Source organism: Sinocyclocheilus anshuiensis, unplaced genomic scaffold, assembly GCF_001515605.1.
Source record: "Sinocyclocheilus anshuiensis isolate Anshui unplaced genomic scaffold, SAMN03320099.WGS_v1.1 scaffold2482, whole genome shotgun sequence".
In the NCBI taxonomy this organism is placed as follows: domain Eukaryota; kingdom Metazoa; phylum Chordata; class Actinopteri; order Cypriniformes; family Cyprinidae; genus Sinocyclocheilus; species Sinocyclocheilus anshuiensis.
In genome coordinates, this window is record NW_015555925.1 from 25451 (window position 1) to 47804 (window position 22354).

At 35.6% G+C, this 22354-nt stretch overlaps 2 protein-coding genes across 2 annotated transcripts; one reads left to right on the forward strand and one right to left on the reverse strand.

Moving 5' to 3' along the window:
• The first annotated feature begins 135 nt into the window (after nucleotides 1-135).
• On the forward strand, nucleotides 136-9830 carry LOC107675946 (protein O-linked-mannose beta-1,2-N-acetylglucosaminyltransferase 1-like). The gene is made up of 22 exons (XM_016470441.1): nucleotides 136-268; nucleotides 621-817; nucleotides 1655-1757; nucleotides 1946-2061; nucleotides 2155-2220; nucleotides 2344-2457; nucleotides 2546-2663; nucleotides 3051-3149; nucleotides 3248-3375; nucleotides 4453-4523; nucleotides 4847-4922; nucleotides 5039-5122; nucleotides 5258-5299; nucleotides 5400-5458; nucleotides 5780-5852; nucleotides 6070-6198; nucleotides 7332-7457; nucleotides 7689-7753; nucleotides 7839-7883; nucleotides 7991-8126; nucleotides 8446-8555; nucleotides 8859-9830. Exons 2-22 carry the CDS (start codon nucleotides 698-700, stop codon nucleotides 8938-8940), a joined length of 1962 nt encoding a protein of 653 aa, XP_016325927.1. The 5' UTR covers nucleotides 136-268; nucleotides 621-697; the 3' UTR covers nucleotides 8941-9830.
• Nucleotides 9831-12234: 2404 nt separating this feature from the next.
• On the reverse strand, nucleotides 12235-21967 carry LOC107675940 (tetraspanin-1-like). The gene is made up of 7 exons (XM_016470436.1): nucleotides 21891-21967; nucleotides 21667-21730; nucleotides 16818-17024; nucleotides 16631-16705; nucleotides 13253-13351; nucleotides 12771-12917; nucleotides 12235-12273 (listed from the first exon to the last, which is right to left on the reverse strand). Exons 2-7 carry the CDS (start codon nucleotides 21721-21723, stop codon nucleotides 12235-12237), a joined length of 624 nt encoding a protein of 207 aa, XP_016325922.1. The 5' UTR covers nucleotides 21724-21730; nucleotides 21891-21967.
• Between the last annotated feature and the right edge of the window lie 387 nt (nucleotides 21968-22354).

A 22354-nucleotide genomic window follows, 5' to 3' on the forward strand; every position in this document is an offset into this window, starting at 1 on the left:
TTAACCTTTTTTTTTTTTTTTTTTTTTTTTTTTTTTTTTGAAGTAGCTAACTTTTGGCAGGAAAACTATTTCATTCACTATTTGCCCATAAAAAATAACGGGCTTTTATTTTGAAAAACAAACGTACGGCGTTATCCTGCAATCTGGCTTCACAATGCTCATTACCTGCATATGGCCAAACGTTACTAGACCCGACCTAAACTAAATTACAGTTATATTTTCTGGCGAGGCGGGACGTCGTTTTCGTGCAACATAAAATGCTGCTGAGGTAAACAGTCACTAGCATTTATTATGTGCAGCCTTACAGTCAACAGAAATGTTAGTGTCAAAAGAAATTGCCTTTAGAAGGAATTTCAGCTGTTGTGCTCAGATAGCTAACGTTACCCGCTACCATCTGTTCGCAGTAGTCAGTATTAATAATGAGTTATTAATATCATTAGCTCGTGCACATGCATACAATTTTATTACAGTTAAAATGCAGTTTAGCGTTGTTTTAGTAATTGTTCATAAAGCATTTGCAGTAACCTATGTTAAAGTTGTGCCACCTGCATTGCATTTTAACGTTGCAAGAAGATTTGAAATGTGTTATGGCCGTCTTTTGTTACTGCTGTGATGTGTAGATGAAGAAGACGTGATTGCAGGCGTTGTCGGATGCAGGCAGGTGTTGTGATCAGGAGCAGCGGGCAGGACTGCAGATATGGACACCTGGACACCCAACCCGAGAGCCAAACCCTTCATCCCCCGCCAGCAGCGCAGCCTCTACCTCACCTGGAAATACAGACTCGCCAACAAAAGAGCAGTGCGACGAATCTGCCAGGTCAGCACATGTCACTTAATAAGATCATCTTTGAACACTAATAATGGGGGGTTTATTTTTCTGTCCTGACTATACAACCTAAAGTTTACTTGTATTTGCTGTATCTTTTAGTGGACATACATACATACATACTTCATTTATTTATTTATTGTGTTTTCCATAATAAACAGAATTAATTTTGCATTCATCATTGAATTTTTATTTGTTTTTGTTTTTTTTGCAAAATAGGGCATGTGTTCATTTATTACTACTATAATACAACTATATGCCATTTCATAGAATAATCCATTTAAAAACTAAATAAATAAAAATCACTAACTGATAACAACACAACTGTTGATCCACGGCTTTACCACAACATCGGAATTGCTGACAACTTCTTAAATGTTAGATTGTGAAAATGAATACAGGCATTTCACTTTTCAGGTAGTCACTAGTTACTTTGTCACAACGAAAGTTTGATTATCAGTTTATGTTGTAGTCATATTATGGTTAGCTGAGCAGCACTTGATTTTAAAAAAATTGAAAAAGAAATTTTGCGAATTAAAAAGAACGAAATATTTCTAGCCTAGGTCACTAATCAAAGCAAATTTGTGACACTGACCATGTGATTCTTGCACAAAAGGTCAGATGTTCTTGCTTCTGGTGAAGCACCAGATGGTCAGTGGAGCATCTCAAAACATCAGAATTTATCAAATTTGTTAATTTTTCAGTTCAACTTGCGCATAAGTTATAATGCTGCTAGAAATGTTGGGTTAAGTTGTAGTATGTATTACTGTCTATATTTAAATAATAATGTGTGTGTGTGTGTGTGTGTGTGTGTGTGTGTGGGTGCAGGCCAGTGCTGTCCTGTTTCTACTGATCACAGTGATTGTAAATATCAAACTCATTCTTGACACAAGGAGAGTTGCCAGTGAGGATGATGCAGCTCAAGAGTATGGTAATGTCGATTAATTGCTTTTGTGGACATTTTTTTATGATGCCTTGACGTGTTAGAGATTTAAAATATTATTATTATTATTATGAATGGAATTGTAAAGACACTAAAATCATTGTGCTTTTTTAATGTTTACACACTGTCAGTTTTGAATACTAATTTATTTTTGTTATTATTGAACATTGTCTCAGATGATGCCCTGCCTAACATGGAAACCCCACGCAGACCAGTGAGTGGGAGGAAGGTTTTAGATATCGAGGTGTACTCTAGTCGATCTAAGGTTTATGTAGCAGTGGATGGCACCACTGTAAGTGATTAAAGCCCTGTTTTATATGACAAGACAAATTTGCCACACCATTACCAGATAACACTGTCAACAATATTTGATGTATTTTTGCAGGTTCTGGAAGATGAGATGAGGGAGCAGGGGCGAGGTGTACATGTTATAGTTCTAAATCAGGCAACTGTAAGAACACTCATTCACTTCTCATGACAAACTGTATTTTCTTTTATCATTACTATCTTTTTAAGTTGTCAAGATTATTTATAAATTTGTATGATAGCATTTTTCTGTATCATCTTCCTTCAGGGTCACGTCATGGCCAAAAGAGTGTTTGATACTTATTCTCCCCATGAGGATGAAGCCATGATCCTCTTTCTCAACATGGTCACGCGTGGCAGAATCCTCATATTCACTATTAAGGTTAAAGAAAGGCCTCTCCCATCCACTTTCATGGTTTCAGATTTGTGTTTTCTTTGTGTTTAAGTGCACTTCTTATTGGCCTCTTCAGGATGAGGGGACTTTCCACTTGAAGGATGCAGCAAAGAATCTTCTGAAAGGTTTGGGGAGTCAGGCAGCTGTCCCCTTAGGCTGGAGGGATATGTGGACTCTGGTTGTAAAGAAGGGAGGTAAGGATAATGCCTTTTAACTTTTTAATAATGTATTATACCATTGTTCAAAAGTTTGGAATAAATCTTTTGAACAACAAAAGTTAAAAAAAAAACAAAAGTTTGGAGTAAAAACAATAATATTGTGAAATTTAGATAGTCTAAGATATTCTAACAATTTAAGATAACTCTTTTATTTTTTAATATATTTTAAAATGCATTTTTTAATGTATTTCTGTGATGGCAACACTGAATTTTCAGTAGCCATTATTCCAGTCGTCAATGTCACATGATCCTTCAGAAATCATTCTAATATACTGTAATAAATTACATTTTATAATTTATTAAAATAGAAAACACCTCTTTTTCCACTGGGATGTGATATAAATGTACTATTTATTTTCTCAGGTCAAGTGTATGGGGAGAAGCACTCCAAGTCTCCTGCTCTGTCCACATGGGGTGATCCTGTGCTGCTGAAGACTGAGGTCCAGCTGACAGCTTCTGAAGGTATGTCTACCTTTATTATTTTGAGTGTAGAGTTCATTTGTTGTAGTTATGTTATGGATCGTATTGAAGCTGTCTGTTGACGTTGTGACTCATTTCAGAGGCAGAGTGCCATTGGGCAGACACTGAGCTGAACCGCCGGAGAAAACTCTTCTGCAGTAAAGTGGAAGGATATGGAAGCATTTGTAGTTGCAAGGATCCAGCACCCATAGAGTTTAATCCTGACCCAGTAAGACACACACTCTGTGACTAAAAAACCTTTTATATACTACCATTAAAAAATGTGTAGTCGGTGAGATTTTATTTTTATATATTTTTATCGAGCAAGGATGCATTAAAGGAATAGTTTACCCAAAAATGAAAATTCTGTCATTTAATTACTCGCCCTCATGTCGTTTCAAACCTGTAAGACCTTCGTTCATCTTTGGAACACGAAATTAAGATATTTTTGATGAAATCCGAGAGCTTCCTGACCCTCCATAGACCGCAATGGAACTACCACATTCAAGGCCCAGAAAGGTAGTAAGGACATTGTTTAAAATAGTCTGCGTGACATCAGTGGTTCATCCGTAATGTTATGAAGCTATGAGAATACTTTTTGTGCGCAAAGAAAACAAAAATGACAACTTTATTCAACAATTTCTTCTCATCTGTGTCAGTCTTCGACATGCGTGGTAGTTGCGTTGCTATCTATGGAGGGTCAGAAAGCTCTCGGATTTCATCAAAAATATCTTAATTTGTGTTCCGAAGATGAATAAAGGTCTTACGGGTTTGGAACATCATGAAGGTGAGTAATTAATGACAGAATTTTCATTTTTGGGTCAACTATCCCTTTAAATTGTTTAAAAGTGACAGTAAAGGCTGTTACATTGTTGGAAAAAAAAAATCTATTTCAAATAAATGCTTTTCTTTTGAACATAAGAATCCTGAAAAATGCATCACACGTGCTTTAAAAAAAATATTTAATAATCTCATGCGTCAAGGCATCACTTTCTACCAAACTGTTAAAAATATTAGCCAGTCAACTTTTAAAAACTTACTTTACTGTCATACATTTTTTGGTTCCATGATATGTTTATTTATGGTATCAGGAACATCACAATCAAAATGCATGATACCGAGACCGACTATATATGTTTTTCTCTACAAATGTTTTTATGCAGAAGTGTAAGACTTTCAGTTGTTAGTGCTTGTTATACCCCTCATCCTGAGATACTGTAACTTGACTCTTAAAAGCATTTAGACAGTAGAACAAGAGTGTTTGTGTTAAATCTGTGTTGACTAAACCTTTCCATGTTCTGTTTAGCTGCCTAACAACAATGTCTACAACGTCCCAGTAGCAGTTATAGCTGGAAATAGACCAAACTATCTCTATAGGTCAGTAAACTTATTACCATACCAAACCACATCATATATCTGCAGTTGAATGGATTAGTTAAATCTGTGGCACGTATGTTTTTACATTTTTGTTTCATACATTTTGTAGCCAATCAAGAATTGTTCATAGGAAATAAATACTTTTATTCATCAAGGATACATTAAATTGACCAGAAGTGACAGTGAAGACACATATTTCACATACAGTTTTTTTTTTTATGTCCATGTTGTTTGATTTGGCTTCAGTGGAGAAACCTAGAAATCCTGTATATTAAAAAAAGCATACCTTGAATACCTGACTGAAGCCATGTTTGTTTCTCTAGAATGCTGCGCTCTCTTCTTTCCTCCCATGGTGTCAATCCACAGATGATCACTGTTTTTATCGATGGCTACTATGAGGTATTGTCTCCTTTTCATATTTTTTCCTCTCCTCTTAAATGCATTTTTTTTTCTTCTCAGCTTTTGTGAGAGGATTTATACACATTTACAAAATTAACAAAAAGCTTTCTGGTTAGGAACCCATGGATGTGGTGGATCTCTTCGGTCTTAAAGGAGTTCAGCATACGCCTATCAGTATTAAGAATGCTAGAGTGTCACAGGTGATATGTTTGTGACTTTTGTCTGAAAATGAATCATTAACATGAAAAGGAATGGCCAGTGATTTGCAGTGGTCAAAGCCTGTTTGTGAAAGACCATAAGATGGCACTAATACATTGATGTTTATTTTGTCTCAGCACTACAAAGCCAGCTTGACTGCAACCTTCAGTCTGCATCCAGTGAGTAAATGATGAAATCACCTGCCTTACACTTTATATACAGTTACGTTGTAATACAGTTTGCAAGTGTTTGACTTTGGAAAAAAAAAAAATGTTTTAGGCTGCAGATTTTGCCATTGTCTTGGAGGAAGACCTGGATATTTCCATAGATTTTTTCAGGTATGGATGTTATAATGCAATATAATATAGTGATATATTAGTTTATATCAATACATATAAAATTAATAGAGTGTGTGTGTATAATATTAGCTGTGTAAATGAGTAATTTTATTGTAATTAATTTTACTGAATTACACACGTCCACTAGATGGTAGCAGACTCCCATATTATTTGTCACAGGCCAGATTAGAAATGTGTGAGTGCAGAATTATTGAGCTCAACTCATCTTAATAGAAAAGATTGAGTAACAACATTTGACTCATTGTCTCTAAAAGTCTTTTAGATGTGTGATTTATTTCTCATCCAACATTTGTCTCTTAGCTTTCTCAGTCAGACCATCCATTTGTTGCATGAGGATGACAGTCTGTACTGTATCTCGGCCTGGAATGACCAAGTGAGTGATGGAGAAAAAAGTTTCTTTTCAGTTTTTATTACTTGAAAATATGCTATTTTTGTTTTTGTCTTGGGGGTAAATGCTGCCAAATGCTCTTTTGTTGGTATATTTTTCTTCTGCTAAACAATGGTTATTGTACCCTCAGCTTTAATTACTGTAAAAGTCTCTAAAGGCCTTCAAGCAGTGCACTTGACCTTGCTGCTGTGCTGTTTTGCAGGGCTATGAGCACACAGCAGAGGACCCGTCTCTGTCGTACAGAGTGGAAAGTATGCCTGGCCTTGGCTGGGTGCTTAAAAAAAGCCTTTACAAGGATGAACTGGAGCCCAAATGGCCAACTCCTGAGAAGGTGAGGCAGCTAATTCCTGCATTTAGCCTATAATTTATGACTAAATAGGAGAAGTTTATTTATTTACAGTTTACATGCAAAACCTCTCAAAAGCAGTCTAATTTTGGCACAATTTTCCGCTCCATTTGCTTGCACGAAAGCTTCTTAAAGTGATTAATCCTCCTCTCACCATTGGGAAGTGCTGTTCTCACTATGGATTTTAGTATTTTGTCCTCTCATTTGAATAACATTGCTAACCTTTGAAGAGTCATTCTGTTGAATTTCAAGAGTGTGTAGTGTATATAGTAAGTACCAGAAATGATATTTAAATAAGTGCATATAATGCCTTAAAGGGGTCATATGATGTTGCTAAAAAGAACATTTGGTGTAATGAAATGTTTGTGTTTTAAGGTGCAAAAAACACATTATTTTCCACATACTGTACATTATTGTTTCTCCTTTATGCCCCGCCTTTCTGAAACGTGTCGATTTTTACAAAACTCATCGGTCTGAAAAGCGAGGTGTGCTCTGATTGGCCAGCTATCCAGTGCGTTGTGATTGGCCGAATACCTCAAGCGTGTGACGGAAATGTTAATCCCCTTACCATATTGTGATGCATTGTCCCAGCACGACGAGACAAAAACATTAAAAGCCATTATAAACGAGGCATTTGTTGCATCCAGTGGGGACATAATTATGGATTATAATTACTTATACTGTCTTTTTACGCGTTGCATTGCATCGCGCCACATAAACATAAAACCATGTCTGCATTTGTGATCGGAGAAATGACAAACAACAAGTGCTACTCTACACTGCCCAAAAAACTCGTGTTTGAATCATCAGTGGCAAATTCTTTAAATATAAAAACGTACTTACAGTCTGTGAGTCAGAACAGCCGGCATTGTAGTCTACTCTACCAGGATCAGGAAACAGTCCTCCATAAAATGCGCTGGACACATCTGAATATTTGGTTTGAACTGTTCTGGAACAGTGTTGTAAATACAACCTAACCACTGATTTCTAGTCGTGTCCTCTTTTGGAAGGCCAAACAAAGTAGTTTCGCTTTCACAACGAAACAAAGCGTCACACAGACGGCATATATTAAACCTGTCTAGCCTCTTTCATCCATTTGTACTGTTGCTATCCCTTAGCTATGGGATTGGGACATGTGGATGCGGATGCCGGAACAGAGGAAGGGGAGAGAGTGTGTCATTCCTGATGTCTCCCGCTCTTATCACTTTGGCATCATTGGCTTAAACATGAATGGTTACTTCCATGTAAGTGAGACAGTTATATTTACGTCTTATTACGTCTATATTTACGTTATGTTAACGTCTGTGGTTAATCTGTATTCTTATATGAACTATTACTTGTAATTTAGTATATTTTTCCATGGCAAACTGAATCTGGGATACTATGAATTCAGTGATGTGGCATTTGTCTTTTTCTAACATTTCCTCATTTTAAATGTATATTTTATGCCAAATTTTGTGCATGTTTCTCTATAGGAAGTTTACTTTAAAAAGCACAAGTTCAACACAATTCCGAATGTTCAGATGAAAAATGTAGATGGGTATGTATGGTTCTATAATAGCCTTCATATTAGCCTAATTTGTATCATTTTTCAGACGTCTTTGATATTCTCTCTCTGTTTACAGCTTGAAGAAAGATGCATATGAGATTGAAATCCAAAACCACCTACGGTAATTTTATCTGAAGAACATACACCTCTGTTGCATAGTTAATGTAACGCCTTAAAATAATTTCATTATTATTACAACAACTGCAGTAATCGTTTGTGTGTCTGCAGTGAGGCCAAGGTTCTGGACCACAGTAAAAACCCATGTGAAGACTCATTTATCCCAGACACAGAGGGAAAGACCTTTGTAATGTTCATTAAAATGGAGCAAGAGACCGATACAAACACCTGGACAGAACTGGCAAAGGTATGTTGAATTTTTGAAATGAGATTTCAGTTGGGTATCTTACATAAATGGCTGCATTTCAGAGCAGGTTAGCCAGTAGTTACCCTGCATGTTTTGTTACAATGGGTTACAATGAATCTTAGCAAAGTGGTGAGTTTTATTGCCTGTTTTTATGTGAACTAAAGGTGCAAATGTCTGGCTATTTTTTGAAGAGCCTGCAAGGGTAGATAAATGGCTTATAAACACTGAGAGAGGAAATATATAGAAAAAAATATATTAAAGGTGAGGATATTAAAACTGTAGTATTAGGTTATGGCCTTATCTTGTTTACTGCTCACAGTGCCTGCACGTATGGGACCTGGATGTACGAGGTTATCACAAAGGACTCTGGAGGCTCTTCAGAAAGAAGAACCATGTACTAGTAGTGGCTGTTCCAATCTCACCATACTCGTAAGTATATATTATGTTGTTCAGGTTAGTCAGATTAAAGTTGTATGCCCCAAACATGATCACAGATTCTCAGTTGGATTTAGTTTGGGGCCTGTTATACGACTTTTTGTTTTTGAGCTTACCTGTTGTTTGTAAGGCATTATTTTTTTGTCTATAATCTCAAATATACATATATATATATATATATATATATAACTATTTAGTTTTATTCCATTTAATTTTTTTTTTTTTTTACCTTTTTATTTATTTTTTTTATGTGACATTTTGTCCATGACCTTCACGGCATCTTTTTTTCCCCTCCAGTGTTAAGAAGCCCAATAATGTCACTCCCATTCACTTGGAGCCAGCACCTAAAGAGGAGGGACTTCCTGTGGAACAGATTTAGAACAGTCCTAATCCCACCCAAAGGGCCTTTCCTAACCACTAACAGACAAGGCCTATGTCAGGCTGATAATGGGCCTTGTGTTACTCTTCAGGCCGTTGCGAGACAAAGGGGATGAACTGTAGGATGATCCTGACTGAACCATCCTATGCTGGTAGCCTCTAGGAACTGCAGGCTTTTTTAAACAAGAATGATATGAGTGTGGACTTCTAAAAATGGTGTGACCTTCTCATTTTGTTGGTATGTATTTTACAGTGGGAGCTTTTCCTGAGGTCATGAAATTTCATATGTGTTTATGCTGGAAGGTTTGACATTAGAAAAGAATTGATAGATGTTTTAAAGTATTACTGGTACTATAATAAAAGCCAGTGCTGGTTTGAGTTACTGAATTGTGACAGCAGATAACGTCAAACCAGGGCACTGCAAAAAAGGGATTAAGAGGATATGGCAGACATAAGATACTTTTTTAACACTACTGAGTGCTTTGGGCCGTCCTGCACATGCGTTTTAACTTATGTCTATTTATTTTGTCAATATTAAAATAACTACGTTTATTTTTACTTAATGGATTCATTTTACACAAGAAAAAATGCATTAAGAAACAAAAGGCTTAAATTTGTTTACAAATTAAACTATGTACAGACATATATTTTTAGAACAAAATATCGTATTTTTATTGGTTCTTTAGTAGCACAGGCAGTATACCTTAACTACATATAATGACCTATATTGGACTGCACAGTCCAGTTTTAAACATGACATGTGATTGATTTTTTTTTTATGTTGTGCTATGATGGCCCTCCAGCAACAGCTTTAAGAATCTTCTTTCCCAGAGAACGACAGGCGATGCTGCTTAGGTGAGATCTATGTGTTCACACAGCCACTAAAGAGCCTTATAAGAGTAGAATGGAGGATTAACACTTGAATTCAATGCAATCTCAGCTGAATCGTAGATATGCCCTGTGTTAACGTGAGTTAATGTGTGTGAAGATACTGGTGAAAAATTTATTTCCCATGCAATAATGTCCAAATCATTTCATGGAGGAGATTTCAGAGTAGATTGTTGTGGGTTTCAGGGTTTCACTGATCGGTACTGATATTGCTACAGACATTTTATTTGTGGTGCCACTAAACATTTTCATAGTATCTGGAACATGTGCAATACCATAATAGAAATGTTTCTCATCTCAACATATTATTTTGTACTCAAGTTTGCAGAGATTGTGTCTGATATGTTAACCGGAGTCTTCAACAGTTTTGTATATCTAAGTAGTTAAAAGTGATTGGTTTTCTTATATAAAATAAAACTGTTTTCTTACTTTGTTTTCCCTCTGTCCATTTATTATTTTTTTTTATATATATATGTATTATATGGTTGCAATCAGACAGTTATGTTTTCAGTATGCTGCACAGTACGTTCTTTTTTTAATTAATGAATACATTTATTTATTTAGAATTCTATTGGAATGATATCTAATAATTATAGATGTAATGTTTCCTTAAAATGGCTTTAAAGCAATGGCTCTACTTTTAAGGCCCCATATAAGCTAAACTTTTTACAATTGCTTTCCAAACATGTAAGCAATGTATTCTTGGTGTGTTCACTTTTTTTAAAAAGTTGAATGGTTATACTTAGAATTGTATTTATGCAATTTTGGAGATTATATATTTTTCATAATTTTTTTTATTATTATTTCCTGTTCGATAAGCAGACAGCACAGCAGGCAAATTATGTGGAAAATCGAAGCAGCCACAAAGGAAATGGTGTGACTATTGAAATCAATGCAAATTTAGTGTGGCTGATCCCTTGTGTAAATGATTCTCCTGTGTGTGCCGATATTGTAGGGGTAATTGCATCATCATGCAGACCGACAGAGTAGTTTTTGTAGAATGAGATGTAGTGTCTGTGAATCTTCGAGTGAAAGTCAAAAACTCTATCCTGTTTTCTGTGTAATTGTCATATAAAATCTTTTATCATATTATTCATTATGATCTGTACTACTGTGTACTGTCAGTGGGGTAGAAGGTCATACTTTGCTTGTTTGCATTATATCATTACAAAGGATTTTTAAAGGAACTGGACTGACTCATGATTTCATGTTGCATTTTATTTAGTATCAACTGTACCAACAGAACAAATTATCATCCTCAGTCAGTCTCCTACTTAAATATATTTTCAGTGGGTTAGGGATAGTTTTATGTGGTGAAACAAATGCATTATTTATAACACATTCTCCACAAGCACTTTCCTATCTCTCCCTAAACTAATTTTTCATGTTTAAGAACAGCTTGTGTGACATGAAGCGTTTCAGTGCAAAACAATTATTGTTTCTCTATGCAAATGAACTTGATCTCTGGTTATAAAATTACTTTCTCATGTAGAAGGGGATACAGCAACATTTTATTTCATGAGTTGCATTACATTACAAACTCAGAAGAAAATGATTGTTTACGTAACTTCCTATTTCAAAATCAAATAACCAACAATTTCATCATCCACTTCACCTCGTTAACGTGATACAACTGTAATCCTACAATAAATAATGGCATAATATCTATAGTATTATCTACAGTTAAAGTAACAAATCCTATTGCATAAAGAAAAGATGCATATACATAATAATAAACTAGTAAGATGTGACTTTCAGGTGACTTTTTTGTCCAGGTAGCAATAGAGGTACATAGACACCCCCATCGCTGCCACCTAGAAAACAAAACACATGGTAATTTATAGGTGGTGGCAAATAATTTGTCTGTGTCATATGATTGAAATGTCTAATAGGCATAAGTATACATTTAAATGCATTTGGAAGAAATGAAGATAATGACAACCATTGCTAAAGCTTGTGCTGGACATGCAAAGTCGTAAATTGTTCTGTATACCAAACTAGCTTTAACCAATCGTGATAAAGGCTACAGTCAAATCATGAGAGTTGCTCAACTGCCTGCATAAACCCAGTACACTTCTTCTGATACATTTGTTATTGGAACAGCATGATGGATGTGTTGTGTTTACCTCAATGGCAGTGACTCCAGCAGCTATTCCTCCCACAATGTTGACGTTCCTCTGGATAATCTTAACAATTTGTTTATAACAGCCCTGGGAAGAGAAACCAATGTCAGATGAAAGGGCCCAAATTATATAACCACATCTCTGTAATACACAAGGGTGTAGGAGTGATCTGAAAAGTGGTGGGGGTCATATTTATATAGGCCTACCTTATCAGCATGGCTCATAATTATTAATTAGGTGACGTATCATTCGCCTAGTAAGGCTGAAAAAATGGTAAGTGGACACTAATCATAGTTGGTTATGGTGCCTTCAGCCAAGCAGAGCTGTCAAGACATCATTTTCATGTTTTGGTCGAATTTGGACCGCATACTACTCTTACTATATCTACTATATATTTCTATAACAGTACTGGGAAGAGTAGTATGCTAGTACACGGTTCCAAATTCAGCACTTATGTGCCTCTAAAGTGGTGTCTGAAATATTGTAATTGCAATTTCCAAGCACAGAATTTACAGTCACGTTTATGAGCAGGAAACTAGAATTCTAGCCAGTTTGAAACAATGTCGAAACACCAAACTGATCTCACAAGAAAACATAAAAAAAAAATTTTACATGAAGAAAGCATATGTGTTACCAAGTAGCAAGTCACAATTAAATGTGACATTTCACAAACCAGCTGAAACTTAGAATATAATGATTATTTGCCAAAACCCTGCTAGCTACTACATCTACAGTAGCAAATTTAAACATGTCCAAACTTTTGCTAGCTTTTGCAGTGGAATTATTTGATAGAACTGTGAATGTTGTGTATGTTTCTCACCACCACATTACTGAAACCTGCATTGTCGTCGTCACAGGGGAAGAGCTGAAGACCTGCACAACAGGTAGGAGGGTAAAGGGCCCCATTCTGCTCATAGTAATAAGATTCAGAGAAGTCTGTGTAGTTACTGAAGCCACAGCACTGCAACTATTACCCAATGAAAAGCAAGAACAGTCAGTTGCATATAGTATTTTCACAAATATTGCTTTGTAGAGCTAACATATCATGTTCCCATGATATGCAGTACGTATGAGTATTGATCTGTAGAGCTCTTGAAGGGGTTTCATTAGCCTGTCAAACTCTTGGCAGTCTGTTTAGTAAGTTCATTTTCACATTTATTGTCAACCACCCTATACTGGTTTTAAAGGCACTTTTGGCCATGAAATTTGGCATGATGGATTAATTTAGTTTGACCTGTACTGAAAAGCCTGAGGCACAGATCAATACTCATGTATGCATGTATTCAGTTGGCCGTGGCTTACTGTTGTCATGGTTGAGTTCCACAAGTCCGTGAGGATTTTATCTTTCCCATACTGCTCCTTCAGTCCAGGTGTGGCCCACGTTTTTAGAATGATCTCAGTCTTTCAAAATCACAGATAAAGAAAAAACAAGGACACATGAATTTTAGAAAGGAATGGAAACTAGCAGATACAAATCTTCCACAAAGATACACTTTTTAAAGCAAACTGCTTTCACCATTGTGTCTCCACAAGGCCACTAGCAATGACATTTATCATGGCTAAATGAAACAAAGGCTAGGCAGTAAAGTCATTTCTCTGCAATGCAGTTCTTACTAGTCGTAATCGTAAGGTTATTTCCTCATTTATTGATACTTATTATTAAAGATTTGAATTAATTTGAAATATATATTCTAAATGTATGAATATTAGGGCTGACAACGTTGCATTTCCATTATTTTATTTTATTTTTTAACACTTTACACTAAGGTTCTATTTGTTAGCATTAGTAACTAAATTAGTTACAATGAACAATAATTCTAAATAATTTATTAATCTTTGTTGATGTTATTTCAATGTTTACTAATACATTATTAAACTCAAAAGTTGTATTTTATTTATTATTTAATAGACTTTAGCTAACATGAACTAACAATGTATTTTTATAAACTACATTAATAAAGATGAATAAATACTGTATAAATGTATTGCTCGATGTCATGTAATGTTAGTTAAAGCACTTGTTAACAAATGGGACCAAATTTTAAAGTGTTACCATTTTTTTAATTAATTGATTAATTAATTCATTACATTTACGCCATTAACAAATATTTATGTTTTTTAAACATAAACATTTTTTAAATATTACATCATTCCCGTTAGATAAATCAGTAAACTATGAAGAAGATATTTATGTTTTTTAAACATAATTTTTTTTTTAAATATTACATCATTCCCATTAGATAAATCAGTAAACTATGAAGAAGGCTGCCTTTCATCTTTACCAGTAATTTATTTATGAATCATACTCTGGTACGTTTAACAAAGTCATTTTTATGTCTTTGTATTTTGAAACTGAATGATTATCGAAGCTCAAAAAGTGAAATATCATAGATATATTGTCCGCAATGCAGTTGAGTTGTCAGCAAGTCACACGTGTGCTATATTACTGAGCACATTTGCACAAATGCATAAAGAACATTGCTACATAATTACACATACAGTATGCCTATTATTTAGTATGTTTAGAACTGAATGCATGATATATGGAAAAATAGTTTATGTGAATGCAATATGGCCGCATATGCTTTGTAAATTCAAATCTCCTTTGTGTTGCATGCTTGCATTTTCCGTATCTTTCTCTCTGTTTTCTTACTTTCTTCCTTATTATTTGCAATTTGATTAATAAACCCAGATGAGTTTTAGGCACACAAGGACTGTTGCTAATTGTCACATGTGTGTGTGTTTGCTGGGAAAGGTGGGGTCAGCAAGAGTGGTCTTCAGCACAGCATGCCTGTGGGGATGTGCAGACAAAACACAATTAAAAGTGCTTCCCCTCCCACCTATGAAGCAGTGGAAGCTACACAGATCAGTAGAGTTATTATGCGCAAGCTAATCCATCAATGTCTGGAGGAATTCCCTCACAATCTAGACAGGACAAAGCACTGTAAGGCAAGGGAGCGATTGCTAATTGCTGATCTGAGACCAGTGTGTACGACACAGAATGCCATTTACAAACATCAGCTGAAAGTAATACAACACAAGAATGTAAATTCTATGTGCTTTTACTTATCATAATAACTATCTTTAATTTAAAGAGTGAAAATGTTATTGCCAAACGACACCACATCAACACAATGGAATCGAAATGTTCTTGAAATGGGAGTGATTACATTTTGGATCACACAGCAAACAGCTGTGACCAACTGAACATTAAAAACACAATCTCCACAACGATTTGGCTTATTCTGTAACAATTTTACATATTAATGTAAACATGTAATGCTATTCAAATTCATATTGTGTGATTGTTATAACTTTGTGAAGCCTATTTCTTATCAAAACTACAACAGGGCAGCTGCTCATAGACTTGCACATGAATTATTAAAACACCAATTTCTTCTGTCAGGATAATAAATAAATGAATGGATAAAAGTGTGATGGTGACAAACGGCACATTAAATGGGTATTTGCATGCTTAATGTTCCTCTGAACGATTTAGTCAATCTATAATTCACAGGAATGTCCTGCACTTTTCCTTTCTGGTGACTCTCCAGTAGCATTAACCGCTCTGGCTTGTTGATGAAGTACTGCGTTTCATCCAGATAGCTATGATGTTTCATGAACAAACTGATTCTACGCTTGCATAAATACCTAGAAGACCATTTTAAATCTCAATGGAGTAGAACCACAATTACCAAACACCACAAATAGACAGTGTGGTTCAAAAATATGAGCTTCTATTTCGGCTTTATACTTTTTTCATTACAAATGATAGCATAACAATGAGGGAAACAGAACTACACTTATAATTTCTCAGTATTGTGTATGGTATAGTTAATTGTGTAAAACCTGATAATCATGTTATCCAGCAAAATGTTCTAAAGAGCTTCTTGTGATACAATGGAAGCAGGAACTGACATGGTTAATGTCAATTTGCTTAACTAATTAGGGATATTAAACATCAAGAAATTAATAAATATAGTTTAAATAATAAATGATTATTTGTATTTAATATTACTTAAATTGTTTAATTTACTTATTAAAGTAATTAAAAACAATATATATATATTTTTTAAATATTAATTTACAGCTTGACTATTTTTCGGATATTTTAGATCCCACTTGTTTATGGTATTGTGTGTGTGTGTGTGTGTGTGTGTGTGTGTGTGTATACTGTATGTATATATATATATATATATATATATATTCTTACTTTTCTAATATAGGATTATCTATTCATATGCATTAAATGAGATTGCTGTCTGTTAAATGGAATTCAATTTTTTAATTTGCCCTAAAAGGCCTTTGTGTTTTTAATTAAATGGCATTATTCTCTTAACATACCCTCCATAACTCATTGAAAGTTGTTGTAATTATTATACATTTCACTAAATGGGTGAAAGCTCTGTATGTAAATCGCCTGTTTTGCATATAAAATGCCTAAACGTCAATATTGTAGTGCGATAAATTGCTCAAAGTGAGAGTGCTGGCATAGCGCCTGGGGCAATCTGGGAGTTATTAAAGAGGCTGAATGTGCTGGAGCCATTTCAAACCCCCTAATTTAATGATGGCCAGAGTATGATGGGAATTTACATGCAGCTAAAATGAAAAGAGAGACAAAGAGTGTGTGGGGGATGGGGAGGATTGGCAGAGAGGTCAGTGGTTTAGAGCCAGACTCACGTATGAGGAATAGACCAGGGCTACTATTGCGGCTGCTGTCTCAGCAATGCAAATGACCAGGATGATGGAGAAGAACTGATAGCCCAGAGAAAGACAAAGAGAGTGAACATTTTAACAAAACTTAAACGTCCAAACATTATTATTCATATTTCACTTGATATTTGGTAAGAAGATGAATGAGATTTACCATTATAAGAAGGCATTTGCTCTCTTTCTGAGCTCCACAGCACCCCAGCAGTCCAAGCAGAGTCATAACTGCTCCAATAGTGATGCTGAAGATTCCTACATTGACATGAGTCTGGAAATCACCAGTAAAGGGTGGCAAAACTTTCATAAAGGAATCTCCGTCCACTGTCACCCATATCCCTGCAGCCGCCAAACACATGCCCGCCAGCTGTCAAAAACATTTTTCCACTTTTTACTTTCACAAATATGACATTGCATTTTAATAGTGATATTCTAATGCCTAGATACAAATAGGATAATGTATAGAGTCACCCTGTCATCAGAGCTGTAACCACCAAAATGAGGTGAGCAAGTCCCCCTCCCTAATAATCAGACATGGCCAAATTTCCCCCCAATAATTGATATTCTTGTTGCTTCTCTGCTGCAATCCATTACACACCACTGTCTATATTGTGACATGACAAAAAGGTATCTGCCTCAATAGACTAACTGCACGAAATAAAGCAGCAAGCCCCAAAATGCCATGGTTTACAGCAACTTTAGGTGCATTGTTAGGCACATGCTGAATGCTTGTGACCATAGCTGGCAAGGTTTCATAAATTAAACACAAATGATACAACAATTGTATCATTTAATGATAACAAATCCTTCTGCGAAGCAATGTACAGTAGTTCCTCAGTAATGTTTAGCAGGTTGCCAAACAAAACACTAACTCAGTGGCACATTAATAGCCTACTGATGTAATGAGGTCAGACAATTTTATGACAAAAAAAAAAAAAACTGAACTTGCCTTTTTTTTTTGGCATATTAGGCATAGTAGCCCTATGTTTAAGAGTAATTGCGTGCATATTTAAAAATAAAAATATAATAGTTATTTAAAATGATTACAATATGTTATAGTTTTAGCTATACTTTATACTTTTACTAATTTTCTTTCTTTTCCTTTTTCATAATTTCTTTAATGTGCAAGTGTAATGTGACAGCTCACAAAGACGTCTCTTTTAACCAAGCTGCTTTCTGATGGTAAACGCGGCAAATCACGTGACTAAATGATAAATCTAAAATTCCCGATCGCGCAAATTACGCATAGTATGAAAATTACTATTATGTTTTGCTCAAACCATTCGACAAACAATGGTAGATGTGACTACAACTTTATGTTTCAGTGTCACTGTCAACCCACAAACGCACACAAAGATGGCGTCCGATGCGTTTGAATTAAACAGAGAAAGATCTGCGAAAAGGACACGTAGTAAATGTTCTGGGTAAGTGAATTCTTGCTGTTGTCAATCACAGTATTCCTGTAGTCTTCAAAATCCTCTCAGTAATTAATTAAGAACATGTCTTAGGAGAAATGTTTGCATATCAACTGTATCCATGTCAGTAATGTGACTAGCTACTGTAAGTTAGGCTATACTTTTGTACCTCCCAAAACAAACTGTAGTCTGATACTGTGTGGCATAGTGCTAAACACAGATTAGCACTCATATTTTAGTTCATGAAACATCATCATACCTCATGCTCAAGTTACTTTGCTATAAGCTCCAGTTCATATAAAAGCATTATGACCACAGGCGTGTATCAGTTGTAGTCATGTGTATTTGGCTCCATTATCTTAGGCATTTTCCCATGACCTTTTATTCTCACCATTACGCTGTACGATAAGAGGCCTGCATGGATTTCCCATTATTGCCAGAGTATACCTGAGTTATGTGTGTTCTTCCATAGAGGTAGGTAATTCAGCAATGGCAATGGCTCAATAGAAAACTAAAGGGTGCCCTTAATGGCCACAAGCCTGCAGGATTAGGTGCTCGACTGCTCATTTATGTCACTTCCAGGACTCTTCGCTGACAATAGGTCTGACACATAATCATGGCATGGGTTTCCTGGGGTAATGATGGACACACAATGTTGTAGTCATTATGTGTCTTCTGATGTATCAAGATCCAAGTGCAACACCACGGTTGGCTTATTTAACTGTGGGATGTAGAAGAGGTTTATTCAAAGGGTCTGCCTATTTCATGCTATTTCATGTCTCCGAGCAGAATGATATGCATCCAGTCAGATATCAAAAGGTCTAAGCCCCAGAACACATTTGGTGGTGGTTTGGGTTAATGAATGGGTTGGTGTCAGCATGTTAATTCACAGTTGGTGCCATAACCATCTTTGAAATCTGATATGTTCTGTCAGACACAATCACACCTGTCAGGGCGACTCACATCCAGCTCAGCTGGCTGACAGCTGAACATGAAACTCTCAATACTCCTTCCCGTCAACGTTTATTTTTTCCACGAGAGAATAATTTTCATTTTATCATTTCCCGCTTGCGCTCATGGAGCTTCGGGAATTGTCTGAATGTTTTAGCAGTTTAACTGTCAGCTTTTGATAATGGACATGTCTCTAAGCAAATAGAATGTGACGGGTATATTACCTTCAACTTCTTTTCTTCAAAAATTCCTCCCTTCCTGTCATAATTATTACTGCTTTTTTAAAGCAAATAATACTTTGATGAAATGCCACCATGCATGGCATAATGTTGGAAATGGCGTGCCAAAGAAAGATGCTTCTAGAGAGATTACATGGAAATCAGATTATGTGTAAGGGTAAACTAAGGCACACTATATGTGGAATGAAACCGATTAGACTTGGAGAGGGGAGGAAAATAATTTGGATTTCCATGGTATTACACAGGGAATTATGGAGACTGCTGTGCAGGGGGATCTAAACAGAAAAAAAGCATGTAGAGGGCTGTCTTGCTAAATGTAAACAGAGATGTGTAAAATAAAATGAACACATAAATGTGCAGCCTCAATTTACTATTCACAAAGATGGGAGTTTTTCAACTCCGTGTGATCTGTTGCTTTGTTGGAGCTTCTTGGCTCACAGTCTTGGCTGACACCCAAATATTTAACCCTACAATAGGAATCCAATCCAGTTACATTGACAACTATTTGTGTAATATTTAGGGAGGTATTTGCACTTGGTTCGTTTATGCGTTATAATTGATATGATAGCCAAATGTAAATGTATTTACCGCAAAAAACAGACATATGCTGTTGCAAAACATTCACCATTAATACTTGAACACCTGCATTTGCCACTTTTTGACAATAAAGGCCCATTCACACCAAGAACTATAACTATAAAGATAACTATAACAATAACTATTTTAGCATCCACACTAACAGCAGTTATATTGTCGCATCAAATTCTCACGCGCTTTAAAGTATGGTGATTCTGATTTTATATTAAGACTGGAATACACTGCGTGACTTTTAAAATCTGAACACTAGGCATCGTACTCTTGCTGACTTTGTAAATTATTACAGAGAAAAAACTAGGGATCAAACACTAAATAACTGAGGATCACACACTACTAGACTTTCAGGTCGTACTGAACACAAGAAAGGAGGAGAAGCATTAGAAATAAAGTCAAAATGTGTTCTAAAATAGGCTCAAAATATTAAACATGCTTGATATCCTCAGCAATGATGGAGTCATAGCCAGAAGCTAAAAAATTGGAGCCTGTGCCCAACATACACTACCTGATACAACTCAAATCTCTAGACTGGCTCTGATTTTCAATAGCCAGTGTTGACTCGACAGACTGTAAATCAGTGCAAAATCTGGGTAAGTGTTGTGCAGTGCATTCCGACCTTTAGTCTATTAACATTATAGTTATCGTCCTTGGTTTAAATATGCTCCATAATCAGACATATAGTTAAACAAAGCAAGTTTCTAATACTTGAAGAAGACGTAAACATAAAAAATCTAATTAGTTTATCTTTTGTTGTCCAACCATTGCTCTTGAATCATTATGTCAGACTTAAGACTGAATGACAGACTGATTGGTTTATGTTGAGATTTTGACAAAAAGCACTTGGTTATAAATTTCTCGGTTTTTCTTTTAATGAAATCTTCACAGAAAACCTTGACCTTGTATTCGGTATAACCTATGTAATACCAGTTTTGTCCTCTACACTCTTAAGTCTTTAAAGGTGCTTCACGATGCCATAGAAGAACCTTTTTGTCTAAATGGTTCCATAAAGAACCTTTAACATCTGAAGAACCTTTCTGTTTCACAAAAGGTTCTTTGTGGCGAAAGAAGGTTCTTCAGATTATAAAAAGGTAAGAAAGAGATGGTTCTTTAAAGAACCTTTGACTGAATGGTTCTTTGTGGAACCAAAAATGGTTCTTCTATGGCATCGCTGTGAAGAACCTTTTGAAGCACCTTTATTTTTAAGAGTGTACCGACCTTGACAAATATTAAGACTGATAAGTCAGTTGTAGATCAGATAAATAGAAACCGTTCACCAAATAGAAATGAATAGTATACTGCTCTAGCAATGCTTTGAATGAAATATTGTACACTTTTATGTACGCTCTCCTTTGTTCCTGTATCGACAGGCTTAAAAATCTCCTGTCCCACAATGCAACCCAGCATACCCATCATTTCAGGCACTTGCAGGCTTTAGCACTCAAACAAACAAAGTGGCTGTGAACAATAATGAGATGAAAATTGTTGCATGTGAGCAAGTGTGACTGACTTACTCACATTCACACTTTGACTGCGGTTATCAAGACTTCACCGTGAAGCAATGAAGCATTTTCTAATGGATTCATGTTATCGGTTTGCATTAGTTCAATTTATGTGTGTACTGTGTGCGTTCGTTGTAAAGAGGAGAGGATAAATTATTTGTTGCTCATTCAGAGGCAGGCTGAATCTATTTCATTCTTTACACCCCACATAAAAGTCTCAGTCAATAAATAAAGAAATGCAATTATTCTTCTAAACACCCCTCTCCCTGCACTCAAATGTATACATTTAATGATGAAAAAAGCATACTTACACAGATAAGCAAGTTGAACACAACCATCACAACTTTGACAAATGTGAAGCAGCCCATTTTTAATCTGTAATGAAGCAATAAACATAAATCAGAGCTGCATTTGATATTTTAATTAGCATTACATACACAGTACACACACTTCCCAATACAGTACATGTTGATTCCTTTCCACTTAAATCCATTCAAATCAAATGTAGTTTTTGGCTTCTGTAAAGCCAACTCACCTGGTTTGATCCAAAGTGTAGTAATAGATGAAAACACAGTTGAGTGAGGAATAGACAGAGAGGGAAAAGAGAGAGAATGAGAGGGAAAGAAAGTGGGAAGAGGTGTGCACAGGTGAGATGGGTGTGGTTTGGATATAAAATAGCTGGTTAGAGTGGCTTTAATGTGGTTTGTGTGTCATATGACTAGTGGTTTCAACTGTGGTTTTCATATGAATTGTATATGGTACAAAATCTCCCTCACACATACTGGACAATTTACTTGCTTATGAACGGAAATGATTTGAAATGTACTTATGATACCAATTCAAAAATACAATACATAATTGAATAGATTTTTATGGATTAAAAAAATAGTTTAAAAGAGTATCCACAGAGAAGGTGGGTCAAGGAGAAAGGAGGACAGAACATATGGCCAATGCTGTCTTTAAGGATGACTTTGATCACTACCTATCAAGGTGTTGTAC

Coding starts and splice junctions, on each gene's coding strand:
- LOC107675946 (XM_016470441.1), top strand. CDS start 698: ATGGACACCTGGACACCCAACCCGAGAGCCAAACCCTTCATCCCCCGC. Junction 2,458..2,545: donor TCCTCATATTCACTATTAAG/GTTAAAGAAAGG, acceptor TGGCCTCTTCAG/GATGAGGGGACTTTCCACTT. Junction 7,754..7,838: donor CAGATGAAAAATGTAGATGG/GTATGTATGGTT, acceptor CTCTGTTTACAG/CTTGAAGAAAGATGCATATG.
- LOC107675940 (XM_016470436.1), bottom strand. CDS start 21,723: ATGGGCTGCTTCACATTTGTCAAAGTTGTGATGGTTGTGTTCAACTTG. Junction 16,706..16,817: donor GCAAATGCCTTCTTATAATG/GTAAATCTCATT, acceptor CTGGGCTATCAG/TTCTTCTCCATCATCCTGGT. Junction 12,918..13,252: donor GGAACTCAACCATGACAACA/GTAAGCCACGGC, acceptor ATTGGGTAATAG/TTGCAGTGCTGTGGCTTCAG.